Source organism: Xenopus laevis, chromosome 6L (assembly GCF_017654675.1).
Source record: "Xenopus laevis strain J_2021 chromosome 6L, Xenopus_laevis_v10.1, whole genome shotgun sequence".
Taxonomy (NCBI): domain Eukaryota; kingdom Metazoa; phylum Chordata; class Amphibia; order Anura; family Pipidae; genus Xenopus; species Xenopus laevis.
In genome coordinates, this window is record NC_054381.1 from 151179492 (window position 1) to 151190133 (window position 10642).

The following is a 10642-nucleotide window of genomic DNA, read 5'->3' on the forward strand; positions in this document are numbered from 1 at the left end:
TTCCTTGACTACTTGGTGGTCAGACTGGTCAGAAAATGCTGTTGGAACAAAATTCATTGATGTTCATGTACATGTAACCTTTAATATATTGAAATTAAAAATAATGAATGTACATTGCAAAAGTTAGAATAGCACCCTCATCAATTTTACATTCACTTATTTTTAAAGTTTACTTATCCTTTAACCATTCTCACTGCATTTAGATTTTTTTTTTGGCCATAATTTGACCCTTTCAAAACGCATCCAAAAATATCCCTTTATGAAGAGTGCAAATGAGCTACCAGCATGGAAGAGCCACATGTTGCTTTAATATTTCATCAGCTGCAGCTATTAGATTCTTTCTGCTCATTTCAGCACACACTGTGTTCCCAGGGACAAGAACTGGCAATAATTTCCCCCCACAGAAGTCAGTGTATGCTCCGCTCCAACAGTGCACGGAATACCCGCTGGCCTAGGAATAAAACTGGAGAAAATTCCTATTACATTAAAAGGTAATCTAAAGCTGGCCACATATGCGAAAAATTGGCTCTCCTGGCCGACCCGGTAGTAAATGATCAGTTCTTAATGGGGCATGTACAGACCCCCTTGAGGGACCATGAACCTTCATCAAATATTGAACGTTGAATGTGTCTTTTACAATTAAGCTGCTGAAGTTACTTCAAAGGTGAACCGCCCCTTTAAAGGAAAACTTTAACCCCAAAATGAATACTTGAGCAACAATTATATCTAACTTAAGTGGCATATTAAAGAATCTTATCAAACTGGAATATATATATATGTAAATATTGCCCTTTTACATATCTTCCCTTGAAACACCATTTCGTGATGGTCTGTGTGCTGCCTAAGAGATCACCAGACCAGAAATACTGCAGCTCTAACTGTAACAGGAAGAAGTGTGGAAGCAAAAGACACAACTCGGTCTATTAATTGGCTCATGCAAGCCCAGACTGGCAATCTGTGGGTTCTGGCAAATTCCAAAGCGGGCTGCTGTATGGTGCCCTAGAAAGTCACTATTTAATAGGCTGGTTGAGGGCTGTTTGGGCCTCTATGTACTTGCAATGGCAGGGCCTATTTCGACTCCCAGTCCAGACATGGGCTCATGTGACCTAACATGTATGGTTTTCTTTTCATGATTATCCAATGGCACATACTACTAAAAAAGTAGATTATTATGAAAATGGGTTATTTACAAAAAGCAGGGTTTTACATGTGAGCTGTTTTATGCAATATCTTTTTAGAGAGACCTACATTGTTCAGGGGTATAGTTTCCCTTTAATGCTCTCAACGATCAGTTATTGTAAGTAAATTGCTTGTTAAGATGCTTAAACAGTTACCTAGGTGGTAGTTCATGTGGCGAGCGGAAAGGCCCACAACAGGTGTGCCAGAAAGAATATGAAATTATATTTCTGGACACTCACAAGGCAAGGATAATTTTGGGGCATTTATGCAGATATACACCCCTGTATAACACTTGAGGAAAGACGAAGGTTGGAGATGAAGAAAATTAACTTGCGAATGGACATAACTACTCTTTACAAGTATAGAGGACAAATATCCAAGGCTATTGTGAACTTAAGAAGTACAGTTAGTTTAGTATTGATATATATATATATATATATATATATGTATAGATATATATATATATATATATATATATATGTATAGATATATATATATATATATATATATATATATATATATATATATATATATATATATATGTATAGATAGATATATATATATATATATATATAGATAGATAGATAGATAGATAGATAGATAGATAGATAGATAGATATATATATATATATATATATATATATGTATAGATATATATATATATATATATACATATATATATATATAAATATACACACACGTGTGTGTGTATATTATATAGTGGGAGCTAATATGAGCTGATTGTGTGGCACCCAGTGCCATTAGCCTTGTATTAGTGAGTATACAGTATAGCTATATGTTCGTTCTGGAGCTTATATAGCCAGACCTTATTGCAGACTTTTATATTCCCACTGCCATACTTATATAGTAGTCCAGATAATGAAAGTATCTTGCCCAACATTATTTCTCCAATGTTCCATGATTACTCCTTCAGTTTATAAGAGGTCTCTCCAAAGTACCTAGGATTTAAGGAGAAAACCAGCACCATGTTCCATAATAATATCCTGCTTGGACAGTAAATTCTAGCTTTTACAGCACAGTCATGAACTGCTCTGCTGACTCATGATTCTTATTTCATATCTGCAGGGACCTCTAATCTACAATGAACAAATTCCTTCTTCCTTGCATGCGGGTGTAAAGAATTTTGTGTGTTTAACTGGCTTCTGCTATTGATCTGCAAGGCTAACGAGAATAACAGTACAGATATGGGACCTGTTATCAAGAATGCTCCGGACCTGGGGTTTTCCAGATAAAGAATCTTTCCATAATTTGTATCTGCATACCTTCATTCTACTAAATAATCATTTAAACATTAAATAAACCCAATAGGCTGGTTTTGCTTCCGATAAGGATTCATTATATCTTAGTTGGGATCAAGTACAAGCTACTGTTTTATTATTACATAGAAAAAGGAAAATCAATTTTAAAAATTTGGATAAAATGGAGTACATGGGAGATGGCCTTTCCGGATAACGGATCCCACACCTGTACAGTAGTCAGTACTGGTCAGATCTAAGCAGAGTAACTTCACAAGACTTTTCTTTTCTCACTAACTTAATTTTCTACCATGTCTGTGTCTAGTCAGCTGAAATAAACAGCAGGTGGCACTGTGGTTTCAAATTCATTATATCAGCGCTTTTGCTTAGTTGCAGACTAATATATCCAAATTAACTAAACACTAATTATGGGATTCCAAAATCCTGCAAAACCAGTTGGAATAACAAGCTTGTGCTGTCCAATTATCATGGCTTATAAAATCTTACAGAACTCTACTAAATTAGTCAACAAATCAAGTTGGCACTGGCCTTTTAAATGGCATTGGGCAAACCAAAAATGTTTTAGCAATTGTTTGGGACTGTTCTTTCTACAGCTGGAGACATTTAACATACACCACCTCTACTAGAAGCACATGCAGATGTGTAGGGAAGAACATTAAGTGCAAACAATAAACTAGAGATGCACCGGATCCAGAATTCAGTTGAGGAATAATTTTTTGCAGAATTCAGCTGAATCCCACGTCTTTAGCGGATATGAATATAAACCCCTAAGTGTGTGACTGCACATTTGGTCACAGATCATGCAGTTATTTTTATTTGTACAGGTATGGGATCTGTTATCCTGAACCCAGTTATCCAGAAAGCTCAGAATTACGGAAATGCTGTCTTCCGTAGACTCCATTTTATCCAAATGTTTAAAATGGATTTCCTTTTTCTCTGCAGCAATAAAACTGTAGCTTTGTACTTGATCCCAACTAAGATATAATTAATCCTTATTGGAAGCAAAACCAGTTTATTTAATGTTTACATGATTTTCTAGTAGACTTAAGATGTGAAGATCCAAATTGCAGAAGGATCCATTATACAGAAAACCCCAGGTCCCGAGTATTCTGGATAACAGGTTCCATACCTGTATCAAATATGTATAAGGCTATTTGGGTTCAGATCTGGTTCAGTACAGTATGTGGTCAAATTAAAAAAAATGATGGATTTTGGGGATCATTACAGTAAACTATGCTCTCATATATATTGGGAAAATGAAAACAGTTTTTAGGGGAGGCTGTAAAGCTTGTATGATCTAGGGCACTGTCAGGCTGTTTATAATCTCTGCACTTTTGGTTCTGACTCCTGAAACACGGTAACAGATGCCGTCTGATGGCACAGCCCAGTGACCCTTACTTTCCTGTGACACTTATTTCTTTCAGGTAGCAAGAAGGAACGATCGTGAAAATGAAAATTTAATATAAGCTTCATCATACTGAAATAAGAAACTTTCTAAATACAATCAATTAAATATTTTTCATCATTTCTGAGATAATCAAGTTTATCTTCACTGTTTGTCTTCATTCTCTCTTCATGCAGCAGTTGGGTGTCAGATATTCATTCACAGTTAGATCCAATATATCTTATAGGAGGGGGTGCTCCCTTTCCTAGCAGATGTAAATACGGATTCCAGCACAAACAAAATGTAACAAAATAACAGACTTTGGCACATATCCTGCATGTAGAGAGACAGGATTTCTGGTGACTTTAATAGAGTGAGCTCTAATACATCTTCAAGGCAAAAGGAGCCCCCCCAATAAGATATATCGGATTTAAAGGTCAACTCCTGCATGAAGACAGACAAATGCTGAGAGGGTGGATAATAAAACATATTCAGAACATTTCAGAAACAGTTCAGAATTTTTCACTGATAATATTTAGAAAACTTCTTATTTCAGTATGATGAAGCTTATATAAAATTTTCATTTTCATGATAGTTCTCCCTGCCTCTGCTCTAACAGGTCTTGGGTGCACAATAAGCTGACTAATCAGTCTCTGAAACTAATTGCGCGTGGGTGTGTACTTGGTAGTCATGTATGGAACAGAAGCTGAACATATGCAAAGGTACCAGTTCATTTCTGTTTAAAGGGAAAGGAAACCCTTTTGGTGCAAAACTCCACCCCCTCCCCCCGTAGGCCCCCCTCCCCCGGGCAAATGCCCCTAAATTGTTAGTCACCCCTCCATGCAGGTCCTCTCTTGCCGATTGCATAGGCGCAATCCTTGTCCGATCGCTCTTCTTCCTGTACTGATCATTGTTTGGCGGCGCATGCGAAGTAGGAGGCATTTGATCAGTACAGGAAAAAGAGCGATCGGACGAAGATGGCGCCCGTGAAATCGGCAAGAGAGGACCTGCATGGAGGGGTGACTAACAAGTTAGGGGCATTTGCCCGGGGGGGAGGAGGGCCTACGCGGGTGAGGGATTTTGCGCCGAAAGGGTTTCCTTCTCCTTTAAACAAGAAGGAAAGCTACAGAGGCAGTTTTTTGCCAATAGATTAGCCACAATAGTGCAAGCTGTAAGACTATATTTATTCTGTAGAATGCTTTACCATAAAGGAGTAAACAACTATAGAAACTCTCTCTGTTTGTTTAGGATAGCAGCTGCCATATTAGTTTGACCACTTCCTGCCTGAGTCTCTCCCTGCTCACTCATAGCTCTGGACTCAGATTACAGCAGGGACAGGAGAGGGGAAGGGAGGGGGTGAGGAGCAAACTGGGCATGCTCAAGCCCAAGACCTGAAGGTTTAAACTGAAGACAGGAAGTCTGATACAGAAGACCATGTGTACAGAATATAAGGAAAGAAATACAGTGTTTCTTTTGACAGAGGACTCAGAGCAGCATTACTTTGAGGGTTTACTGGTGTATTTATATAGACCTTTCTGATAAAGCTTACTTAGTTTTAACCTTTCCTTTTCCTTTAAAGGCCCTATGCTTATATTTCAAGTCTGCTGTTGTCAAAAACATTGCCTAAATGAAACCTTGGCGCAGTCTACACATAGGACAAAGGAACAAACTGAAGCACTGCGTTTTCACATGTATACCTAAGCAATATGGAAGCTTTATCATCCTCTGTACTGCCTTCTTCCTGAGGCTCAACTGCATGTGCAGGAAATAAAGAGTGCAACAGATATTCTATTCCCCTATCCTGCAGTAATATAGTAGAAACGAGTAAAAACACCATATCCCCCTCCCCACCCAGATCTTCATCATGTAATTAGTGAAAGGCTGCTTTCCCTGATATGTCGGCCTCCTGCCAGAGGATCCTGGTAGTTGTAGTTCAACCAGAGCCGAAGTGCAGCAGGGTAGGCATAAAGAAGTCTTTATAGTTATACGAGTGCTGTTGAGACAAGAACGCTTCTTTTTTACAGCATAAAACTCTCAGAAACTGTAAAATGTCTAAAAATAAACCCAGCAAGGAAAGAATTAGCTGGCATTGTTGATTCATGGTGAGAGGTTCCGCAGCGGAGAAGCATATGCTCCCAGACCTATGAATCACTGCTCACATTGCAGCCTGACTATTATATTCCCAGGCACATGACGGCATCTCATTCACTGCCAGAAACACATTAGAAAAATAAAAATATCAGGCAAGGGTCCTCTTCCGATTTAATGCTGAATGGTTACCTATTTCGTTACGGTCAGGAAGGACCAGCCAATAGGAAGTCCTGGTGTTACCGAGAGGAAGGGACAGTGATGCTGCAACTATCATAGGGCCAGACAAGTCTGCTATAAAACACTAGGCCTTGGATGGACTTAAAGGGGCTATAAACCCAAAAATAATATTCTGCATGATGAAAGAAAATAAAATTCTAAGCTACTTTCCAACACAGTATACAGTCATTAAAAACAGGATTTGTTACTTAGATCATATTACACTCAGTGCAGTTACTAGAATGTTTTTATTTCGTTTTACGATCTTCCCCTTTTTATTTTTATTCTTTAACTTTTAATTTGTACATTACTGCAACCCTTTTCTCCCCCCATATCCCTTGTTACAATGTTATGTATATTCTGTTCTGTGGGATCATGGCATCTTAATAGATCCTCTAACCTGGATAAATATATTGTAACACTTGCTACTTATAGTCGATATAGGTGGTATTATACGAATTTACAATTGTGATGGAAAAATGCAATGTTATAAGCTAAAAATCAAAAATAATAAAAAAAAATATTGAAACCAAAAAAACCATGATTTGTTAATGTAATTACAATTGGCATTCCATTTCATTGTCTTTTTGCACTGCTGGTTCTGTGTCTTGAAACAATGTAGCAGAAATGAGCCTTACATGCTTGGCCACAGGACTGTTAATCGGCTGGCTTCTGCTACATTGTTTCAATAGTCAAACCCATCAGGGCTCTGAGAGCGGAAAGAGCCAGAGAGTTACAGCTGTCAATATCAATTACATTTACAAATGACTTTGAAAACTATTGGAAATGTGTAGATTATGTATATTGAAAAGTTGGTTAGAATTAGAAGTTGGTTAGAATTTTTGTTAGCCTAAATTCTATTTTTGGGCTTGCCTCCCTGTTAACACTATGGGGGGCAGCAGGTGTAATTTTAAATGAATATGCATGGCCAAACACCCCAAATAGGATTTGGTGCCATGTATAGTGGATAAAGTACCCCCTATTGTAAACTATAAGGATATTAAAAGTCACAGAGGAGTTCCACGACTATATAAATACACCAGTCCAAAGGCCGAGTGTTTTTATACAGGTCATGGAACTCCGAGGTAACTTCTAATATCCTCATTTTTTACAACAAGGGGTACTTTATTTATTATAATACACAAGTTTTAGGCGAGTCATGTGAGGAAAATGACATCACTACTCGCTGTTTATAACGGATGACATCACTACTCACCGTTTATAAGGATATAATTTACAAGATATTCATGGCTTTTGTGTATTATAGCATTATAAACAACATCAATGAGCCAAACATCTAGACAGAAAGACAGCCCTGGTCACTTTCCATGGTGGGCACCAGGCAGTTACACTAATGATTTTAGCACAAAAAACCACATGCATACACACGCACACGCATAGTATATGTGCCAAGTTTGGGCAATCTATACCAAATGGCTTTATGATCAACAAGACATCCACCCTGTAGTCTAGGGCTGCAGTTCAGCAACAACTGAAGGCCACACTGTCCAATTTAAAATGATCACATGGAAACCTGGCATGCAAAGAAAAATAAATACATAAAGCTACATCTATCCCCTAGTATTCCTAAAAAGGAAACGTAAGGGCACATTCCACTCACCTTGTGCAATTGCTATAGATTCAAATTTGTGCAGCTCCCGCAGGAGGCAGCTCCTCTCAGTGGAGTGCAGGCTGTAGATGAAGTCCTTGGCCCCTTGAGCCGTGTTTAGGGATTCAATAGGCTCCTTTCTTGGGTGAGTGCCCAATAACCTGCAGCTCAGCATGGCTGCGCCCCCGGTGCACTGTTGCTTGCCTACCCCTAGCCTGCTCCATGTCTTCAGATACACAGCAGGACGCAGAGCAGTCCGACTCACAAAAGGGAACATTGACATTGTATTGTGTGTTTTCAGCTGGTTTCAGCGATAAAGCTGCTGTCAGCTCAATGGTGTGGGGGGCGTGTATAGTGAAAGGGGACGTAGAGTGATTTGGGGATGTCACACCCTATACAGAACTGTGCATAGATCAACCTTAGTGTCCAACTACCATTACTCCAGCTGAATCATATCCTTATTGTGGTCTACACAGCTTACGCCTATTATCATTACGCTTGTTTTTTTTATAAGGGGTTTGGGGGTCTTTTGGAAGCACGTGCAATTTTTCTAAATGGTGTAGCACTATTAAATGTAATCGCTTTATAATGAACGAGGATGATTATTTCTTAGTGATTCCTAATATAAAATCAGATACAGAAGCCTCTCAAGTCTGGGCACCCCTGTGGATGCTGCAGAATAAGAGAATAAGGTAAATAAAAGGGATATAGAAATAATAATAATAATAATAATAATAATGAGGAGGTGAGAGTTGCAGGTATTATAGTGATATATAAAAATCAGGGTAGAGTAAATCAGTATGTGGCTCAGGTGCAGTATAGGGTGCTGGGTGCTGCTGGGGGTCCCTGTCACTGGCTACAGTGGGGAGGGTGCAGGGTGCTGCACATGTGAGTGATTGGAAGTGCAGTGAGAGTACAATTAGTGAGCAGTGAAAGTGCAAGGAGTGAGCAGTGAGAGGTGCGGGCAGGGTGTGGATGGGAGCCCGACACAGAGCAGGCTGTGCATGTAGAGAGAGTCCGGGTCAGACTAGGAATCCAGTCCGTACGGAGGGGAAGGAACGGTTTGCAGCCCGGCTCCTCTTAAACCCAGTCTTTGCGCTGCGAGTCCCGGTCGAGTGTCGACAACTCTCCCCCAATAATCCAGCGGTGAGAAGCAGCGGCGATATTCACGGACCTATAAACCTTCTAAGCCAGCCCCTCTTTACGCTGTCCCAGCTCTTCCGGGTACTGCGCATGCGTCAACTCCCGAGCGCGCTCATTGGCTGGGAGCGTGCGGCGCGCTCCAGGGAAAGCGCATGCGTACTAGGTATGCAAACTAAGGAGGGGTTTGGGAACGAATGTTGTGTGTGAGTGTGAGCAAGGGGGAGATGTAGGTAGGGGCTACAGTACTTGCCCACAGCCTCAGCTTCACATAGTCCCTTTTAAAGCAACAGTATCATCAAAAAAATGAAAGCGTTATAAAGTAATATAAATGCAGTGTTGCTAGGGTTGCCACCTTTTCTGGAAAAAATTACCGGCCTTCCTATATATTTATCTTTGTTCCCTATTAATAACATTGGGATCAACCATCATTTTTACCGGCCAGGACACTAAAATACTAGCCAGGTGGCAACCCTAAGGGTTGCCCTGTACTGGTAAAACTGATGTGTTTGCTTCAGAAATGTTAATATAGTTCATATAAACAAGCTGCTGTGTAGCCATGGGGGCAGCCATTCAAGTACAGGATACACAGTAGATAACAGATAAGTACTACTATAGTTTATATAAACAAGCTGCTGTGTAGCCATGGGGCAGCCATTCAAGCATGGAATATACAGTAGATAACAGATAAGTACTACTATAGTTTATATAAACAAGCTGCTGTGTAGCCATGGGGCAGCCATTCAAGCACAGGATACACAGTAGATAACATATAAGTTCTACTATAGTTTATATAAACAAGCTGCTGTGTAGCCATGGGGGCAGCCATTCAAGCACAGGATACACAGTAGATAACAGATAAGTACTACTATAGTTTATATAAACAAGCTGCTGTGTAGCCATGGGGCAGCCATTCAAGCATGGAATATACAGTAGATAACAGATAAGTACTACTATAGTTTATATAAACAAGCTGCTGTGTAGCCATGGGGCAGCCATTCAAGCACAGGATACACAGTAGATAACATATAAGTTCTACTATAGTTTATATAAACAAGCTGCTGTGTAGCCATGGGGGCAGCCATTCAAGCACAGGATACACAGTAGATAACAGATAAGTACTACTATAGTTCATATAAACAAGCTGCTGTATAGCAATGGGGGCAGCCATTCAAGCACAGGATACACAGTAGATACCAGATAAGTACTACTATAGTTTATATAAACAATCTGCTGTGTAGCCATGGGGGCAGCCATTCAAGCACAGGATACACAGTAGATAACAGATAGGTACTACTATAGTTTATATAAACACGCTGCTGCGTAGCCATGGGAGCAGCCATTCAAGCACAGGATACACAGTAGATAACAGATAAGTACTACTATAGTTTATATAAACAAGCTGCTGTGTAGCAATGGGGGCAGCCATTCAAAGAAGAAACGGCTCAGGTTACACAGCAGATAAACTCTGTAGAACATAATGGTGTTATCTGTTATCCACTATTTAACTGGGCAGGGGCGGGGCCATGGCATAGGGGGCGGGACTGTGACATGGGACGGTGGGCCATGATGTCAGTGGGCGGGGCTATGATGCAGTGATTGGCTGATTGTCGTGTCAATCATGGGGAATGATCCTGCCCGGTTTTCCTTATTTGGAAAACCAGGCAGGAAGTTTTGACCCAGGTAGCCCATCAAAATACAGGGCTGTCCAGGTCAAAACCATATAGGTGGCAACCCTAGTCATAT

At 39.9% G+C, this 10642-nt stretch overlaps 1 protein-coding gene across 2 annotated transcripts in view; it reads right to left on the minus strand.

The window, feature by feature from the left end:
* Positions 1 to 9004, minus strand: part of LOC108719407 (transmembrane protein 65) — a 47547-nt gene extending 38543 nt beyond the window's left edge. Inside the window, exon 1 of one of the 2 annotated variants that reach the window (XM_041566634.1) lies at positions 7769 to 9004. In XM_041566634.1, coding sequence (XP_041422568.1) covers positions 7769 to 8039 — 271 coding nt within the window. In that variant the 5' untranslated portion in view covers positions 8040 to 9004. The remainder of the gene's footprint in view (positions 1 to 7768) is intronic. The other variant, XM_018268255.2, reaches the window with a different exon arrangement.
* Positions 9005 to 10642: the final 1638 nt, after the last annotated feature.